The sequence below is a fragment of the Chionomys nivalis genome, chromosome 9, assembly GCF_950005125.1.
Source record: "Chionomys nivalis chromosome 9, mChiNiv1.1, whole genome shotgun sequence".
NCBI classification, from domain to species: domain Eukaryota; kingdom Metazoa; phylum Chordata; class Mammalia; order Rodentia; family Cricetidae; genus Chionomys; species Chionomys nivalis.
Genome location: NC_080094.1, coordinates 32,255,006 through 32,275,912, shown reverse-complemented (window position 1 = coordinate 32,275,912; position 20,907 = coordinate 32,255,006). Strand labels below are relative to the sequence as shown.

The 20,907-nt window shown below is 45.5% G+C and overlaps 1 protein-coding gene across 1 annotated transcript; it reads left to right on the top strand.

Moving 5' to 3' along the window:
* Nucleotides 1-10,591: 10,591 nt before the first annotated feature.
* Nucleotides 10,592-20,097, top strand: Banf2 (BANF family member 2). The gene is made up of 2 exons (XM_057782041.1): nt 10,592-10,717; nt 19,951-20,097. Exons 1-2 carry the CDS (start codon nt 10,592-10,594, stop codon nt 20,095-20,097), a joined length of 273 nt encoding a protein of 90 aa, XP_057638024.1.
* Nucleotides 20,098-20,907: the final 810 nt, after the last annotated feature.

Here is a 20,907-nt window from a genome sequence, read left to right as displayed (position 1 = left end):
TACTAAGTTGTTTGGTGGGTCTTGAAATTGTTATCCCCCCCACCTCAGTCTTCAAAGTAGCTGGGATGGATAGGCCTGATCTCTCAGGCCCTGAATCTTTGGGACCCACTGTATGATAACACTGCATTCAAGAAAGATGTTGCTGGACATGGTGATGCATGGTTGTGACCCTAGCACTCAGAGACGAAGTAAGGCAGAAGGATGGAGAGTCTGATGTCAGCCCAGGCTACTTAGCAAGGAAGGTCCTATCTCCAGAGACAGAAGTTGGGGGAGGAAAAGCAAGGAAGGAGAGATCAGTATGCGTGCACTGAATATGTGGATTCTAAATTTTAAATTTAAAAGAAAAGGAGTATGGGAAATGAAGTCATTGAACAAAAAGAAAGCAACTAGAACACTAGGGTGAGGGATGCTAGCCTGGGCTACCTTCATTATCCAGTCATCAGATTTATCTCAGATCCCTAGTGGCCTTCGTGAAAAAGGAAACACTTGCAAATTGAAAAGGAGCACTTGCAAATTCTTTTTATCATAAAAGTGGAATACACCTATTTAGAAATGTACACTCTTTTCTTAACATGCAATTCCATAAGAAATACTCTGTGCAGTATTTATGCATTATTCCCCCCAGTTTCATGCATATATACAAAGTATTTTCATCATCTTCCCCATTAACTTTTCTTATCCACAATGCTCTATTTCCTCCCACCAAATCCCCGATTCTTCCCCACAATCTCCTGTCATTCCTTCTCCGTTCCCCCCTACACGTTGCATTTTATTAGCATTGCTTGTATGACCATGGTGGGGGAATTGTTTACTTCAGTCAGGGCAACATACTAGCGGCTACACCACTGAGGACTATGACTCCCCCTCCCCCATCAACCATTGATTGGTCTGTGGCTCCTCTGGCAGGGCAGGATTGTATGCCCTCCCATCTCATCATGCTGGAGTGTTGGTAGCCCAATCTCAACAATGCACAGCATTAAAACATGTTTAGACATATTTATTTTATGTGTATGAGTGTTTTGCTTGTATGTATGTGCACTGCACTCATGCCCGGTGCTTATAGGGGTCAAAAAATGTCAGCAGATCTCCGGGATTAGAGTTACAGAGTGGTCAGCTGTTGTCTGGGTGCTAGAAAATGAACCCAGGTCCTCTGCAAGACCGACAAGCACTCTTAACCACTGAGCCAACTCTCCAGCCCTCCATAGCGTTTAGTAGGACAAAATACTTACAGTAACATTCTTTCCTTTTTTTTTTTTTTGGTCACTAAGGGGAATTGAGCTCAGTACCACGAGCATACTGGTCAAGCACTCTGCCACCACCAATGAGCTACTGGTGGCATTCCTAATGCTTCCAGGACCCACACCCCCATAGTGTTTCTTGTAACTCCTTCTCCTGTCCTCTCACAAGGCCAAATGGGAAGCTTCGGTTTTATTATCTGAGTCCCCTGATCTAGACAATCCCATGGGGGACTAACTACGAACATGAAAGTCAGATCATCTCTCACTCTTTGGGAAAGTAAGTCCTCCTGAGGATGATTTTTTAGCCGTTTGGATATATAAAACTTTCAGGGACGCGGGCAACATGGTTTCATATAGACTGCTTGGTTTCATAATTTAATTATGTGCACTTAAAATCGTAGGCTATATAAAGTACTTTGGAATGCTATTTTTTTTCAAATTCACATTTTAAGAAAACCATTGTGTTCTAATGGGTGTCATCTGATACAATTCTCAGAGATTATAAGCTTCACTTTCAGTTGCTGGGAGATGTTCCATTTTGAATTCCTATTACATCAAGTCCAACTTTTTGACCTTGTGAGGCATGTTGTCATTTACAAAGTTCATGCTCAAAAACCACACAATGGAGTCTCTCACTCTTCTCCCACCGCAAAAAGAAAAAAAAAATACAAAAGAAGAGCTTGTATTGCTTTAAGTAAGTTTGCAATTTGGTACTCAGCCACACTGTCCTCGGTACATGTGGCCCTATGGGCCAAGGGGTGGACTCACCTGCTAGAAAGCCCCAACTGGAGCTTGTACCCCAAATCCTATATAAGCATTTTCATGGCATTTCTGCAGTCTCTCATCTCACCCCTTTTATCTGGGGGTGTGCTTATGATGGTCTCTTCTTTCAGACCTATTATGTAGCCTTTGAAAATGACCTTTAAATAGTGTGGCATTTGTGAGGGGAGGTAGTTCCTTTGGGAATTGTGATTAGATCCCTCTGCCTCCTTCTTTCTTTATTTAAGCAGGTGACTTGCTGAGTATCTCAAGACAGAATTGATTGAGGTCATTCCTTGTCAGTGTGTCCTCCCCAAGCAGTCCTTTGTGGTTCTGAACGCAGCCACTGAGAGGATGCCAGCAAAAGAAAGGGCTTCCCTGGCAGGATTACGCTGAAACGTTTGCGACGGCTCTGATGATAACTGGTGGCTGAGGACTCAATCTTGTGCCCAGCAGGACCGGTCCAGGGACTACTGCCTGTCCCCAGCGGGGGATACTCCATTGGGAGAGCTGAACAGGTTCGTTGTCTCTGGCACATGAACTCAGCTCTGAGTCTTGATTTCCCAAAAGGTGGAATAATTTAGACTAGATCAGAGATGGATATGGGGAGTACCAGCAGCCAGGGAGATGCTCCTGGATCTCAGTGATCTCGCCTCAAGTGATCTCACCTCATTCCCAAGATCCTAGAGTAATTCCGCTTTGATTGCACTACATAAATACATTCAAGATAAGTTTTCCTTTGAAATAAAGAAATAGTTTTGAATTTTAAAAGAGAGAGAGGAGTGAGTGAAAGGAAGAAAAAGAAGAAGAGGAGGAAGGAGGGAGGGAGGGAGGGAGGGAGGGAGGGAGGGAGGGAGGGAGGGAGGGAGGGAGGGAGCAAGTGATTTCCAAGGCCTACCTGCTCTGAAGTTCTCTGAGTTCAAAGCCATAGGGGGAATCATTGTCTTCTTACTGGTAGCTAGCAAGGATCCAGTGTGCCTGGTAGCTGGAGGTAACACGGCCTCGGTGCTGGGCTGAGTGTACCATATGGTGACACAGACAAACCAGTCCCAACAAAAAGTCCTACCCAGCTGGAGCCCGTCATTCTAGCAGAGCAGCCCAGAACTTTCTGAGAAAAACAAGGAAGTAGCGGTTCTCAAAGCTCAGACACACTATAAGGGAAGTGTTCGTGGTGGTGGGTGGTGGTGCTGTTTGTTTGGTTGTTTGAAGAGGGCAGTGATTGCTTGAAACAGGATCTCACTATGTTGCCCTGGCTTTTCTGGAACTTTCTATGTGGACCATACTCACAGATGTCTTACCTGACTCTGCCTCCTATGTGCTGGGACCAAAGGTGCATGCCACCATGCCTGGCTTCCACCAGGATGTTTTGAAAGATTTGGAGACCCAGTCATATCCCAAGATAAATAAGTTGAAACCTGGGGGAAGGAAGAACCATTGGCTCTTTTATTCTTTATTTTGAGGGTGGTTTGCTGAGGCTCTCAAACCAGAATTGATTGAGGTCATTCCTTACCAGTGTGTCCTCCTAAGCAGTCCATTATGGTTTAGAAGACAGACACCGAGAGAATACCTGTAATATGAGGTCTTCCCCGGTGGGGAAGTCAACCAGTCAGTAAAAATCTTCACATGAGGATAATGTGCAGCCAAATGCAAAATTACAATGATTGCAAAAAAAAAATTTAAAAATTGAAATAGGGTCACTATGTAATACAGCATTCTGGATCTGTACCCACAAAGAACTATAGCGCTTGTCCAAATAGGTCTTAATAATTTTAATAATAAAAGCCCAGAGTCAGATATAGGGAAAAATCTGAGAGATGAAGGAGCAAACCACAGCCACCTTACCTACTCAACTTCCCAACCAAAGAGAGACTGAGCTCTTGTCTCCTTCCACTTTCCTCTCTCCACCCAGCCATATCACTTCCTGTCTGTCTGTACAGACCTCCAGACCTCTATGGTTAGCTAGTGGCTAGCTCTGTCTTCTGATCTTCAGGCAAGCTTTATTGGTACGAAGTATCATCACATTTTCCCTTTTTGCCTAAAAATTTAAAAAAGGTTATAACCACTATAAGAAAAACTCTATACAATAAGTACAATAACTATTTACAATATATACAGGCAATAAATACATTAGTGATGCCTAGTCCATTAACAACTGGCAAATTCAGAGAAAATATTTCCATATCTATCCTATCTTGGTGAGTGCAAAAATTTGTACCTAATTTACTTTCTATTCTAACTTGTATTCCCAAAATTATTTTTTTATGTCTCTCAATCTTATACACTTGACATTTCTTTAGTGTATTTCTTTTCTGAATCTGGTAACAAGGAAAACTATAACTATAAAATCTTCATCTCCATCAGAGACCCAAGAAGGAAATAATATTGCCTGAGTAAGCAGGAAGCACAAGCAAGTGACTTCTAAAAAATGTAAGAAATGACAAAAATAGCCAACTGCCTGGACAGTCACCCAAGTTTCCTCTGAAATGTTGGGGCATCCATCTTCAGCCTATAGGCCTAACATATCTGACAGACTTTTCTGTGAAGCATGATATTTTGAAGGACTATCCTACCATGTCTTGGCAAAGTTTGGCAGTCCCTCCTTTTGTGTACTGCTTGTCCAATTTGTCCAGCATAGTGTCAGCAGTCAAGGCAAGGGCAAGAGCACTTTCTTTCCCAGTGGCTAACCTTTGCCACAAAGAAAGTGAATTCCATGTGGAATTTCTTCAGTGCCCAGTATCTTCTCTGAAGTAGATTGGTGCTGCCATCTACTTCATGTCTCATAGTCATACAAAAAGAAAATAATCTATGTTATTAAAACATCTTAAATGCCATATTCTATAGATCTTTGAAGTGTTTGAAGATGACCTGTCTATCTAAAAATATCCCTGTTTGACCTTGAAAACATACCTAACATGACTACAAGTTCAATTGTAGTGGGTGACTATTTGCTAACCTGCATTTCCTTATTATCTAAATAGTTGGCACAATTTAAAAAAAAATGGCTATTCTAGTACAAGCCACAATATTAAATAAGCCCTGAGGACATTATACTAAGTAAAATTTCACAAAAGGATGCTGTGAGATTCTGTGTATATAAGGTGTCTAGATCAGCCTATCCATGGGAACATAAAGAATTGAGGGCCAGGGTGTAGGCAAGAGAGAATGAGAAAATCATTGCTCATGGATATGGAGGCTTCATTGATAGAATGAAGAAGCCCAGAGATGGGTTGCATATCAATGTGAAAACACTCAGCATTTCTGAACTACACATGTAAGGAGGGTTAAATGATAAATTTAAAAACACTTTTTATTACATTTATTAGGACTGAGGCATACATGTCACAAAAACACGTGGAGGTCAGAGGATAATTTGTGAGAGTCAGTTCTTTCCTCCTACCATGTAGAAGGAACTCTGGTCATCAGGAATGGTGCTAACTGCCTTTACCCACTTTGAGCCATCGCACCAGGCCAAGACAGCAAGTTTTATGTAATAAGTAACATAAAAGGAATACATGATACCATGTGGTAATTTGCTCAATGTATAACCTGTGGTCCAGCAATCCTTGTTGCTCCATGAAGCCTGTTGCAAACACAGATTCAAAGGTCCGTCCCAGGCCTATGGCATCTTTAACAAGGTTCTTTTGATATTTTTTGCTTCTTTATCAGAGATCAGGTGTTCAAAGATATGTGGATTAATATCCGGGTCTTCTATTCTGTTCCATTGGTCCTCCTGTCTATTCTTATGCCAATACCAGGCATAAAACCAGGCTGTTTTCAATACTGTAGCTCTGTAGTAGAGTTTGAAGTCAGGGATTGTGATGCCTCCAGAAGTTCTTTTATTGTCCAGGATTGTTTTGGCTATCCTGGGTTTTTTGCTTTTCCATATGAAGTTGAGTACTGTTCTTTCAAGGTCTTTGAAGAATTTTGCTGGGATTTTGATGGGCATGTAATGTATTTTGATCACATTCTCCCTGGCACCTCCTCCCCCTCCTGTTGCCTTCTTTTTTCCAAAAAGTCCCCCCTCCCCGACTGTTCTTTTTTTTTAAATCTGATTCTGCATATGAGAAAATGCCCGCATTGTTTGTCTGCGTCTGGCTTGTTTTGTTTAACAGGATGACCTCCAGTTGTGTCTATTTTCCCACAGCAAATGACATAACTGAATGAAACTGTCTATTTTCCCACAGCAAATGACATAACTGAATGAAACTCCACTGTGTATACATAGCACATTTTCTATGTATTCACCTGTTGATGGTGTCTACGATGGCTCTGTATCATGGCTGTGAATAGCGCCAGAGTAAGCATGGGTGTGCAGGTGTCTGTGCCATGCTGGCTTAAATTCCTTCATATATATGTCCAGGAGTGGTAGGTATATTTGGGCCATGTGGTAATTCTGTTTTTATTTTTCGTAGTGGTTGGGTGGATTACATTCCCATCAACTATGTATAGTGGTTTAGGACCAAACAATTATCGTTGTTAGTAATGACGGAATAATCTCCCAGCATTCCCTGGTAATAACATAAAGGTCATTAAAGCAATATGGACAAATGTCTTAGAACTATTCTCCTAGACCAGGAGAGCTTCAGAAAGACAGCTAAATTGCCTTTCCTACAGTGTCTCAAGTCCTTAACAGTTTCTAGAAGATACTTCGTAGCAGAACACTGTGCCCTTTTAGCATGGTCCCACCCAGTTGACTTTCCTTTGGATTCTTTTACATCGTGTAATATGAGAATCAAGTATTGCCTAAGCCAGTAATGGCCCTCTATCTGCATCTTCACCCACTTAGAAAATGTGTGTGGTGGTCTGTAGAATAGCACCTGAACCCGAGAGCTCTCTCTCCCTCCCCTCTCTCCTTTCTCTCCCTCTCTTCTTCCCTAAAGGCCAGGTTCATTGTTTATAAAGGAAAAGTGCCTGTATGAGCATCGGCTGGGGGGTACCCTAAAGACTCTGAAATAACCCCCTAGCCACTGGTGTCTCCTCTTTCCAAACAGCTCTGCTTTCTCTCAATGCCCCTCAAAGCTATCTTGCCATTTCCCCACAAAGTCTACCCTCACCTATCATCAGTTCATCCACCGGTGTTTCCACCACTCTCCCAGATAATTCTAGATTGTGGGGACTGTCCTGAGCAAGGTTTCTAGTGTCTGTGGACTTGTCCATTGGATGCTGGTAGCACCCCCCCTACCCACTGGCCTCCCTTTTTGACAACCAAGACGGTGAAGCCAATTGACCCCGAGTGATATCCACTGCAGTCAACTTAAAGAACGCCGAGACCTTTGACAGCTGTGGGCCCTGAGAGGAGAGCCACTCCTGCTGTCTCCCTTGGAGGTGTTTGGAGGTATTTCAAGGAGCTGAGTGGGCTCAGCTGTGGGAAAAACAAACACAGCAATTGTTCGGGTCTTTGATGGGGTTGGCGGCCTGATAACATTGTGGTAGTTTCCATTTGTTCTTAGGTCCAATGGGTGAGGTTTATCTTAACACAGATGGCTAAGGTGGATAGTAGGTGGAATTTTCCCTCAGCAAAGTTAGCATGGCTCACGGGACTTCCCAGCTATTCCTCAGTCAGAAACCCTGAACCTGGCCTGGGCCCCAGCAGACCACAAATTCCAACCGTTACCTTGTAGATCCAAGGGTCCTGGGGAGTACATCTGCTGGTCTTTTGTATTAGGATACAACGTAGGTGTATTAGTACACCTACGCAGTCTTTTGTATTCGGATACAACACACAGATAAAAAGAGGGCTTGAACCCCTCCATATGGCTGTCAGAGTTCACGCATCTAACGATCTGAGTTGCTGTGTCAGGGGACCCTCGACAGCCTCTCCCGTCTTCTCTCCTTTCTAGGGTCTCCTGACTCACAGAGCCCTCTAAAAATCAGAGCCTCTGGATCCATCCTTTCTCAAAGAGTTTAGTTTCAACTCAAGGTGTTCCAAAATGAACCGGAGGACAAGAAGTCTTTCGAGAGACCTGCTTCTCAGAAAGGTCAGGAGGGGGGAGATGGGGATGGAGAGACTGCCTCTGATCACACATATGTTGTCAAGTGTCTACCATGTGCCAGCCATGGTACCCTAAGCACCAGACTGTGGTGGGGAGAGAAGGCCATGAGGAGGTAACAACAGCTCCTGAGTCCTCATGCGCTACTGAGGGTTTATGCGGGAGATTATCTCTTGCACTATTCTTATGCTGAGTAATTATTCCTAGCAACATGGTAAACATCCCAGTTTACCAGGCACCCCCACCCAGGCAGTTCATGAGCTTTGCAATCTTAGAGGAAGTGCATGCATTTCAGGCCAGAATGGCTGTTGTAGGACCTTATGGATGACATTAGGGTGGAGTAGGGACAGCATTCGTTAAGGCCTTGGAGGGAGGAGGGAGCGCCATTTGCAAAAGTCAAGGCGGGCCCTTGTACAACCAGCTTGTTTCTGAGAAGAGTTTAATTAAGCTAAGCATTGAACTGATGAACAAATGGAGGCTAAGAGAGCTGTGTTGACCCAACCGTAACTGACCACTTATGGACTTTTTGATATCGTGTACTAATTAAATCTTGTGTGAGCCATTTTAAACTGGATTTTTTTTTTTTTTTGTCCCTCAAATCACAACAAACCGAAACAGAGATTGACATCAAGAAAAGGATGCTACCATGAACAAGCCTCAAAGGTGGGATCAGTTGAGAAGAGAGGTTCAGACCAGTGCAGCAAGGAAAGTGGTTATGCTGGGACAAAGACCTTCTGCTCATAGAGCTAACACTATGAGGCCGTGAATATTCCCCAAATTCTCCAGTTATAAGGATTTGACCCAGGGCCTTGGGAATGCTAGGCAAGGTGCTCCACCATTTGTGCTAATTTGACTGAATTAAAAGGTGTCCAGAACCGGTGTCTGTGGGGTGTTTCCAGAGAAGATTGGCATGTAAGACAATGACGGGGCGGGGGCTGACCTGAATATTAGTGACCCCGTTTAGTTGTCTAGGGGCTTGGGCCGAATAAAGCTGGGTGAGAAGGAAGCCAGGGTTGTATATCTTTTTTCCTTTGAGTATGACAAACTATCTGACAGTTTCTGAAACTTTCCAGTCCACGGAGGCAGGAAAGGTAATAGCTCCTGGTGGTGGGAGCAGGTGGCTGGGACTCCTCACGCTGTAGCTGACTGGAAAGCAGAGAATACAGGCTAGAACCCTGGTGGGTAGGACCTGCAAAGGCCCCAACCTTTGAGACCTAGTTTCTGCGGCCAAAGCCCTTCCTCCTAAAGGCTCCATGACCCTCAAAATAGTACCCCAAATTGGGGACCAAGGATTCAAAATATGAGCTAGTGGGGGACATTTCAAACTGTGACAGAGTCCAGAGCGTTAGGAGTTTTTTGTTTGTCTGTTTGTTTGTTTGCTGTTGGGCAGTTTCATTTGTTTGTTTTAGCTTCTGGAGATCTATCCAGGGTCTTATGACCATCAGACAAGTGTCTTACTTCTGAGTACCACTCCCAGGCCCGGTGTGGACATCTCACAGGAGAGACTCAGAATATGGGCTGCTACCAGCAGTCTTGATAAAGAAGTGGGGGCATTGCCTCGATTTACCACATTCAACCTCACCCTAGACTTATATAAGTATGACCAAAAATTATCAGGTGGCTAAGAGAAAGGAGAGATTAGCTGGGCAAAGAAAGCAGTTTTTTTCTTCTTTCTTTCTTTTTTTTTTTTTAAATGTGTTTCTTTGTAGCATTTTCTTTGAAAACTTTCTATTTATCATTCTGATGGCAGTGGGCCCATGCCACAGTTTGCACTAGAGGTCAGAAGGCAGCTTCATTTCTGTTGCTGTGACAGATACGAGGACAAGCAACAGCACGAGGGGGAAGGGTTGATCCCAGCTTACAGTTCCAGCTTCCCGTCCTTGAGGGGCTGTCCAGGCAGGAACTCAAGTAGCCGGGCACACTTAGTCCACAGTCAAGAGCAGTGCAGAGAAGAAAGAATGCACTCAGGCTACCTGCCCGCTCGGCTAGCTTCCTCCTTTATATAGTCCAGCAACTGTTGCCTAGGAAACAGTGCTGCCCACAGTGGGCCAGGTCCTCCTACATTGATCAGCAGTGCAAACCCTTTAGACACACACGCCCATAGACTAACCTGATCTAGCCAATGCCTCATTCAGGCTCTCTTTACGGGAGACTCCAAATTGTGGCAAGTTGACACTTAAAACTGAGCCACCACATCCGGGTTTAGAGGATTAAGCTCAGGTTGTAAGGCTGGTGGCCAGTGCCTTTACCCAGAGTCACCTGACCAGTGTGACAATTGTTTCTTTAAGTGTGCTGAGTGAAAACGTTGGCATTCTTAGCCCTTAGCTCATCTTCCGTTGCCATGGGGCTGGACCAATCTAACTCATCCACAGCCATCAGCACACTTCTCCTCTATCCAGGTAGGAATGGAGGTGTTAAGGCCTCCAGCACAGGACAGCACACCTGGCATTTGAAAGCCCCCAGTAGATGCTGAATGACAGACTCCAGTCTGCCATCTGTAATCCTCCATCCCTTGGACAGAGAGACGCCCCCCCCAGTGTCCACTGTAGTAAGAGCAATTGGGCATCACCTAACGCTTTCTCCTTCACCTGTCTGTTGCAGGAGATGGAGCACATGTCTCCCAGGCTGAAAACCTTCCTCTCTGAACCCATTGGGGAGAAGGATGTGGCCTGGGTGCATGGAATCAGCTATGAGCTTGCCATCAATTTGGTTACCAAAGGTTTCGACAAGGTGCGTTGTTTTTCCTTCTCTAACTCTTCTTCTTAGAGTTGTCTTTCCCTAACCAGATGGCAGCTCCTGCCACATGTCCCAGTGAGTGGCCATCAGAGAAAAAAAAAAAAAGCTGCCACTTGGCAGGGTGCCAAGGACTTCACCGCTGCTGACCTCATGCGCTTAGGAGCCTCCTAGGCTTGGGGATGATGGCAAATAGAATTGTCTCTGTGCAGAGCATCAAAGGCTGATGGGATCAGCTCAGTATTCAAACACTCAGGACTTGATAGAGACAGGCCTGCTACTGAAGTCCCGGACAGAACCGTCAGGACCAATGGTGAGTGTGCTCTCCACTTCCAGAAAAGGGCCCGTGGCTTTTTGTTTGCCTTTATAAGGGCACCAGCATGCCAATGGTATGTTGAGAGTCAGCAGCCTGGGTGCTTCACCTGGATAAGGAGACAAGAGTTATTCTCTAAGATTCATTCCGAGCCCAAGAATGGCTTCAGTGATGGCCAATGGGATTGGGGTGGATTACTTACTTTCCATTTCTGTAACAAAATACTTGACTCTGTGAACTTTATAAAGAAAGGATTTCTGCTTAGCTAAAAGTTTTATAGATTAAAAATCCACTATGGGGTGACCTTATGTGTTTGGCCTCTGGTGAGGTCCCTCCCAACCGCATTACAGGCTGACAGGATGGCAGGAGCTAGTGTGAGGAGATGGCAGGGTGAACTAGGAAGCCAGAGGGTGTAAAAGGACCCTCGAAGGACATTTGCTAAGCATGTCCTCTGCTGCAAGCTATATCCCCGAGGCCCTATTCATGCCCTTTTTATACAAATTGCTTTCTTAAGAACTAATCAGGATCCCATGATGCTCCCTTCCAAGGGCAATGCCATTACCATAATGACCAAGTTACTAATGTAACAAAAACATTTAGAGTCCAGGAACTGTTGTCTGTGTATATGTGACTGGCATTATATTTGTTTTGTGCCCAAATCCTAGCACCTGGGCCCATGGCTTCTGACTAACATGCTACACTGTGTCTGTTATTACATGTTGTGAACTCACCCCCTTTACTTAGCTAAGTGGAGATCCACTTTGTGGTACTGTCAGAATAGAGCCACATGGCTGAGGGGACTTGATGCTTGCTTCCCTGATAGAGGGGGAGGACTATTCTCAAGCAGCTAAGCAAAGGAGGCAAGTCTGACTAGGGGGAGAACTTTTTAATTAAATATCTTTTTTCTTTAAAGAAATGATCGTTCTTTTCAATTTTTTTTGCATTACTTATTTTTCTCCTGGTTGTGGCCAAATACCTAACACAAAGGAAGGTTTATTTGGGCTCACAGTTCAAAGCCATACAGTCATTATGATGGGGGAAGGCACGGTCCCTGACATCGCTAGGAAGCAGGGGAAGGAGAATGCCAATGCTCATCTGGCTTTCCCCTTTGCCCTCTTTCACTCTGCCTGAGCCTCCATCCATAGGATGACACAATTCACATTCAGGGTAGGTTGCCCCGCATTCAGTTAATTCTCTCTTAAAACAGCTTCGCAGACAAGCTCGGAGGAGTGTCTTATAGATTTCTAAATCCAGACATATGGACAGTGATGCTTAAGCAACATGTTCCTTTACCATGTATAGTACACACAGTATGAAGTGTACCCAGTACATTTGCACATAGATAGATATGCTCATGTGCCCACCACCTAGGTCCTGAGATTCTGGACACTTGCCAACTCCCAGCTGGCCTCCAAGGCCTCCCAGCCAGAGCGAACCCCATCCCCAAAGATGCCCATTGTTCTGTTATCTACGTTTCTATAATTGTGAATTTCTCTTTACTGTTTCTTTATGCTCACTATTTTTTGTTTTGTTTTTCAAGACAGGGTTTCTCTGTAGCTTTGGAGCCTGTCCTGGAACTAGCACTTGTAGACCAGGCTGGCCTCGAACTCACAGAGATCCACCTGCCTCTGCCTCCTGAGTGCTGGGATTAAAGGCATGCGCCACCACCACCCGGCTATGCTCACTATTTTAAAAATACCCTTATTGAGGTATAATTGTGTACAGCGATTTTATCTTTTTGTCACATAGTTCTATGGCTTTGGTTTGTTTCGTTCTTTTGAGATAGGGTCTTGTGGGTCTTGCTATGGGATTCAGGCTGGCCTGAAAGTCACTGTGTAGCCTAGGCTGGCTTCAGACTTCTACCTCATTCTCCTGTACATTACGGACATGTGCCACTACACACAGCAGTTCTGTGCATTTCTACAAAGGCATGGCCAAGTAGCCTCGGCAAAGAGCGGCCTCAACTCCCCAGCCATTTCTTGTGCCTTGAAACTCAACATCCTCTTCCCTGCCAACTTCTGCTTTATTTTGTGGCCCTGTAGTTTGGCCCTCTCCGGCTCAACTCTGTTCGAAGTAAGGATTAGAAGTACAGAGACAGATGTGGAATGATAGAATGAGGGAATAAATCGACATTTTTCAGTTTGGCTCTGGTCTGCACACACAGGACTACAGAGAGTACTTATGGACATCTTGGTCCACAGACAAGCGCGCTCTCAGTGCTCATGACCAGTCGACCAGCACAGTGTCCAGCATTCCAGTCAAGGCCCTGGGCATTCCCAGAGCTACTGACTCCTGACCCTGAGAGGCGCTGATAATTGTTGGCCTTTGTTTTGAGCTTCTTTACCTTGGAAGGTCAGTGTAAATGGAGGCCTGACAGATGTGACTTGGCCGTAGTGCTTGCCCAGCACCTGAGAGGACCTGGGTTCCTTGTCCGACACCACAGTAAGATATAACACAACACAAATAAAGTGATAAAATCAGGCAAAATAAAAATGCAGAGCAGAGACTTTGGCAGTTGGCTCTCTGAGGTCCCCAGTGGGAAGGAGAAAGGCCCTACTCGTTGTACTGTCAAAAACAATACAAGAAGATTCATGCACTTATACCCAGCGGGAAGGGCTTAGATTAAGATTTGGCAGTTATGAAAAAAAGAAGATTTGGTGGTTATATTCCACATCAGCTCCTGAGACCCATCAAACCCTGACTGGGCCCATCAGAGTACCCAGGAGGATGCACAGGTGTGTCACCTACAAGACGAACAAATGCGACAGGATACTGATGGGTCTGTGGGCACAGTCAGAATGACAGCATCCAGATAAGCAGATTCCATAAGGCAGGGATCTCGGGGCTAGTTGATAAAAATGCAGCCCATGGGCGTATTCATTTTCTGCCCACAGGGGCCCTGTATACAGGGAGGTCTTTCAGGGCCTCATCCCATCCTCTGTCTTTACCAGCCTCTGTTGTTGTACGGCCATCATTTTCTTCCTCTTCGCTCCCTAGGCTAAGTTCTCATCTTTGCCCTAAACAAACGTTGCCTCAGGGGCCACGCTTGTTCGCAAAACATTCTCGGCATTTTTCCAGCTGACTCTCTCAGCTCATACCTGCTTGCCTCGGCTCTTTACTTGACCACCAGCTCTCTCCAAAGCTACCAGGCTGCTGAGTGCAGAGAGTAAGAAGTCATTAATAAGACAGCAAGAATGCCCTCACACATCTATCTCTCTAGGGGTGTGGCCTGAATTGAACAGATATCTTCCCTAACTCTTAGCAGTCCTAATGCCTTCTCCCCTGCCCCTGTGCTGGGCTTCCATCTCTTTAGCAGACGGCTAGCATGAAGAAGCATGTATGTCTCCTCTATCCCCCAGAGCCTTGACTACAGGAGATGGACTACTGGTCTACCCCTCATGGTTAAACCAGGATTTTTAAAATTCTTAATTCATAGAGTGCAGGACTGTGTGCTTATAGTCTCAGTGAGCTGGGAGACTGAGACAAGAGAGTTATTTCAGCCTGTAAATTCAAGACCAGCCTGTGCAACACAGTGAAGCCTGACTTCAGAAAGAAAACATGGGCTAGCTGGGGAAAGGGCTGAAAAGGTAAATTATTTGCCATGCCTGTGTATGATCCCCTGAACTCATGCAAAGCCTAATATATTGGTGTATGTCTATAATACATACAGACAGCAAGTTGGGGGGCAGAAACAGGAGTCTCCTGTCTTACACAGTGGCAAACAAGACTCTGTCTCAAACTGGAGGGCAATGATTGACACCTGAGGTTGTCCTTTGACCTCCACACATGTGTGCTATAGCACATAGGTGCCCACGCACGTGCCCTCTACACTTGCTTGCTCTTTCTCTCTCTCCCCCTTTCTTCCTCCTTTCTCTCTCACACAAGTTTTTTTCTTTATAAAGAAAGCATTAACTATTGACTCACCTGAACCTTTTCAGGGGACTCAGAGGCCAAAAAAAATGTGGCAGGTCATTCTGGTTTCTCAGCACCTGCTGTTCACTGGGGCAACCAGCTTTGGCCTGAGGACTTAAATGCAAAATGGTAGCTACTGGTCCTCTGTCTGCTAAGACCTTGTCTGCATGGAGATGAGTTAAAAACATCAAACATGCTCTTTGATGCTAAAGTCTTCCCCTAAGAAGGAATGTGAAACGTCTCATAACATTTTTTATTGATTACATACTGAAATAATATTTTTGAAAATATGGAAGAAAACAAAGTATATTATTAGAATGCATTTCATCTTTTTTTTTCTCCCTTAGTCCTTCTATGGCCTCTAGAATATTAAAATTACTTACGTGGCTGGCTCATTTACTATTTCTCCTAAACAATACTGGTCAAGATTTAAACGTGGCAAGAGAGCTGCTAGGTAGAAAGGGACACTGTGAGTGGAAAATCCATCACACACATGGTGTCGGACCTGTCACAGCCAGGCTGGAGCTATGTCTCCTGACCCACTGTCCCCCACACATAGGCAGACTGTGAGCATGAGCATCTATGAACCCACCCTCTTCCAACCTGGGTTCCTTCAAATGGCCAATCTCATCCCAAAGTCACTTTGTTGTAATTTGAAGAGAGACCAGAAGGCTGAACTCAGGACCAGGAGGCCCCAGGACTACCAGTTGCTGCCTTCTTCATGTCCCCAGGTTTCTGCTGAGAAACCCAATTTCTCCTGTCCTCTGCTGACACTGGGTCCTACCATCTGACATATAAACCTTGCAAGGGACCAGTCATTTAAGTTTGGACATTACTCTACATAGCATGGTGAGATAAAATACAAGGGATCCATTGAAAGATGAATTTTTAAAATAAATAAATAATGTAACAATATGAGCATGTCTTGGGAGCATAGAGAAGAGATAGGAGGGCCAGAACCTGCTATGGATTGAGCACTCACATCCAAGGCTCAGTACTTTAAGCCTGGAGTGACTGAGAAACAGCAGGTTTGAGAGGTCGCTCCTAAATTTGTCTACTGAAGACCCAAGCGTGCATGCTTGTTGAAAGGAAACCAGAAAAGTCATACAGTCACAACAGTGCCTTGCAACAATAGAAGGCACACTGTGTACTGGGGCTCAGGAACTGTTGGTCGAGGGCAAGGGAATGTGTTAGGAGCTTGATCATAAGAGAACCCACGATAGCTCATCTCAGTCTGACCAGGCCAGGTACCATGATGAAGGTTCAACATTTCAATGAGTGCTGATTAGGGCCAGCTACCTAGTGTGCAGCACAGAATGACAAGACGAGACCTTTTATTTAAATGTGTTAAGGCTTAGCACTTCCCAGTCTGGGCTAAGATCAAGTGTAAATGTATTAAGATAGCATAGCATTAAAAGGGGTCTATGGATGTTCTTTGGGCAGGATCTCAGGCAACTCCACGGATCAGCCTCTGTGTAGATCCAAATAGCTGCAGTTTAACCAGGATACCAGTTATAAGAGACCAGGTCACACAGCTTGGGGGAAGACCCTGGCAGAGTTTCCCTGTGTGGACTTGGAGTTGAGAGCGAGTCTGCCTTTGAGTTACCATCTGTTACTCCCAGGCTGTGGCATGGCCCCTGGCCAGGGCTATAGAGGTAGAAAGCCCTGCCTGGGGTGTCTGTGTTTCTGTCCCACCCTCCTTACCTCAGGGTTTCTGGTTAGAGGTTCATTTTCTGGAGGTAGCAGGGAAACCAAGAAGGTATTGAACAGGGCCACAACAAGAGCCATGGGCTCCCCCTTCACTCAGGAGCAATATTAAGTTCTCGAGGATAAAGTAAGGTAGTCCATCTCTGCACTCTCTTAAAGATGCCAGCCTGGGACTCCAGGGAAAGCCCAGAAGGAGGGAGGCTCAGATTCCAACTTGGCTCAGAGACCCTTCTGCCTGCCCTGTTCCTGGAAAGCTTGCCTGGGCCCTGCCTGCCACGCATTCCTGGGCTTCCTGGCTGCTGAGCCCTGCAGGCTGCAAAGGCTCTGATTACCACACCAGCTGAGGCCGCGGCCAGCCTCAGAAACAGGCAGAGGATGTCTTTGCCTCCAGACTAGACTACAGATGGCTGGGATATGGAAGAGCAGGGTGGGCAGAGGAGGGAGTCTCAACCTCTCAGGAGTTCCTTATTTGGGACACCATCTAAAGAATAGGTGGGCAGGGCACCCATGAGGATCAAATGGGTTGGTTTAAGAGGGTGGCTTGCCAAAGGGCTCAGAAGTATCTCTAGCTGTTTGTCGTTCTTCCTCCTGGCGCTGAGGACCAAATCAAGGGCCTTGTGCTTTCGAGGGAAGAACTCTGCTACTGAGCTGAGCCCCTAAGCCCTACAGCGTGTCGTGACAAATCTCACGGGTGTTTCTCCCCGTGTGAGCTCTAAGTGCACCCTGTAATAATCACCTAGGTACGCCGACAACTGCAGCACGGGCCTCAGTGAGCACTTAGTGAACGCCAGTGCTTCAAAATACTGACTTAAACCCACCTCAGCAAAATCCACCAGTGAAAACGGGAGGATACCGATATAAAAGGAGATCACGCTAAGACGCTGGGTTTTGGTTTTCTATTTTTAAAATAAAGCTGTGCCTTAAAAATCACTGTAAGTTCAGAGCTCCTTTCTCTTTTCAACAACTGGCCAGTATCTAAAATTAAACCCTGGGCGGGGGAGCTCAGTGGTAGATTGTTCGTCTAGTGTGTGCAAAGCCCTGGGTTTAATCCAGCTCACTACAAATAATAAAGTAAAGCCTACACACTATAATGCTCAAGCACCTTTCTGACAAGGCTTCAGCTTTTATTTGATTTCACACACACATACACAGCACACACACACACAGCACCACACGTTCCCTTTGATTATTATGAAATATGCTTTGTTTTATGTAATGAAAAGTCAACACGCAGCCAACAGTAGGTTTTCCTGGGAAGGGCCCAGAACTTGGAGGTGTGGATGGAAGCTAACTCTCCTTCATTCTAGACTAGAGGGCCCTCGAGCCAGGCCCCAGTGATGGATACATTCTGTGATCTGAAATCTAACCTCCACCGTATAGTGGTTATCTCCAGTCATGGCTCTACTCCCCTGTTCCTTGCTAATAACAGCCTGGTGAAGATGTGAAGATGTGGGAGGAAAGTAGGCAGAAAATTCCTGACGGCGAAATTGCTATAGAACCAGGAAGCAGGGTGGACTTAATGTATATGCCTTATGTGTGTCTTGACATTTTTCCTTTCTGGGGTGTGTGTGTGTGTGTGTGTGTGTGTGTGTGTGTGTGTGATGTGTGTTACATACACATGGGTATACATGCAGGCTGGAGTAGGATGTCAGCTGCTCTGTTCCACCATTCTCTAACTTTCCTGAGACAGGGTTTTCACTGACTCTAGCTAGGCAGTTAGTTGGCCAGCAGGCCCCAGCAATCTCTGATCACACAGTGCTGGGGTTAGAAGTACACGCACGACCACAGCCAGCTTTTTATGGGGGTACTCAGAACTTGAACTCGGGTCCTCATGCTTGCAGAGAAAATGTTCTTACTCACTGAGCCATTTCCCCAGTCTTTAATTTTTTCTAAATTAAGTTTTAGAGTTAGCATTCAAAGTAACGGCTTCTGCGGTGACATTTCTGTACATCTGTGCCATTATACTTTGCTCATGTGTTTTTTTTTTTTTTTTTAATCCACAGACATTCTTGGGAATTATATTATCAGGAGTTTCCAGAGAAACAGGACCAGGAGACTATATATAATTATTAGAGGAGATTTGTTTATTATCTATTTTTACACAATTAGAGCCTCCACCTTGGCTGTCCACAGGCTGGAAAGACAGGGAAATTGGGAGCTTGCTGCTCAGTCTGCAAGGCGGAAAAACTCATTCAAAGAGAGAAAGAGGCCAGTGATACAGCTCCAGTTTGAGGCTTGAGAAGGGGGTTCAAGGCTAAGCATGATTTATGCCGTAGGTGCTATTCCCACGGGGATGGCTCTCCTCAGCCTTTGTGTCTTCCCCTGCCTTCCCATTTGACACCCTCGTGGGCAGGGCAAGGCAGCCCTGTGCCTCTGGCCCTGCGAATCTCCTTTCCACCGAGTTACTAAGATCACACAGGTAGTTTGCAAAGCCAACTGGATGCTACCCGGTCCTTTACCTGCCAGCCACATCTGCAGTTCTCAAGTGAGGAAGATTTCTCAGCAATATCTGGAAATCCTTATGATTGCTCTGTCTTGGAAACAGAGCAGACGGGACTACTGGCATCCTGGGGATAGCATGGAGGCTGTTAAATGTCCTGCAGTGCACAGGACAGTTCCCATGACGCAGAATCATCCAGCATACCAGTAGTGTTGAGGTTGAGGTGCCCTATATTCCAGCTGTTAATAAAGCAGTGGGCTAGGGAGTCACACACTTTAGCTTGGCTTTTATGTGTTTTGAAGAAGGAACTACTTGAACAGCAGATGTAGCTCATTGGTAAAGTACTTGCCTAGCACACACAAGACACTGGGTTTAGTCCCCAGTGCACACATATACACACGCCACCACCACCACCAAAGGAGAGATTAAATGACAGGCCTAAAAGTAGCTCAGATGTATGTTAGTCACCTACCCATTATCCTCTCAAAACAGTCTTTGACCTGACCTCATCTGGGAGCCTATTAGAAATGGGGAGTCTCGAACCCTGCCCTAGTTTTAGATACTGAGTCAGAACCTTCTCTTTTACAAGATCCCAGAGAATCTTTTCAAGTTTGAGGACAAGGCCTAGTGGTCACTGCAGGACAACAGACCTTGGCCCAGGTCTGAGAGACACATGTAATTAACTTGACCTCACCTTTCCCCAGGGTTTGTCAGGAGTTGACCTGACAACCAACCCCTCTCATCTGACCCACGCCCCAACCTTTGGTTGTCAACCGAGTACCGATGGTGGCGGGAGCGCAGGCACTTCGAGTGGGATTCTGATAACCCCATCTTTCTCCCACATGTTCTTCTTCCCAGGCCTATATCCTGCTGGGACAGTTCCTTCTCATGCACAAGAACGAGGCAGAGTTCCAGAGGTGGCTCATTTGTTGCTGTGGGGCCACGGAGCATGAAGCCCGCCAAAGCTCCACCTGCCTGAAGAAGTGGTGTTCCTACTTCCTGTAAACACCCGGGGCCTGGCCGCTCTATCCCAGATAAATGACACAGTCACCACCTACACCCGGGATCCAAGTTGTCGCTTGTGTTTCTAATTTCCTTATCATTTGTGTATGAGTGTGTGTGTGTGTGTGTGTGTGTGTGTGATAGATACCTGTTGGGAGAAGTGCTGATTGACACCAGAAGTTGACACAGCTGTCTCCTTCTATTGCTTTCCACCCTTAGACTTTCAGACAAGATCTCTCACTGCACTTGGAGCTCACTAATTTGGCAAGGCTAGCGGGCCATCAAAGATGGGGAATCCTCTTGTCTCTGGACATGTGCCGCCATACCAGATTTCATTGGATGTGGGTGCCAGGGATCCAAACCCAGGGCCTCTCTCATGTTGGCGTGGTGTCGTAGTTAAGAGTTTCTATCGCTGTGAAGAGACACCATGACCACAGCAACTTTTATAAAGGACTGGCTTACAGTTTCAGAGGTTTAGTCCATTATCATCATGGTTCCCGTGGTCACTGTGTACATGGTAACACACAGGCAGACGTGGTGCTGGAGAGCTAGCTAAGAGTTCTACATCTGGATCAGCAGACATCAGGAAGAGAATGTCACGCTGGGCACGGCTTGAACATGAGAGACCTCAAAACTGGCCTTCATTGACACTTCCTCCAACACAGCTCCTAATAGTGCTACTTCCTATGGGACTATGGGGGCCATTTTTATTCAAACTACCACACGTAACACTTTCCTGATTGAATCATCTCCTCAACTTTTACACGCTTACACACACATATACACACACTTTAATTTTTTTAATATTTACTT

Coding starts and splice junctions, on each gene's coding strand:
- Banf2 (XM_057782041.1), top strand. CDS start 10,592: ATGGAGCACATGTCTCCCAGGCTGAAAACCTTCCTCTCTGAACCCATT. Junction 10,718..19,950: donor TTACCAAAGGTTTCGACAAG/GTGCGTTGTTTT, acceptor TCTTCTTCCCAG/GCCTATATCCTGCTGGGACA.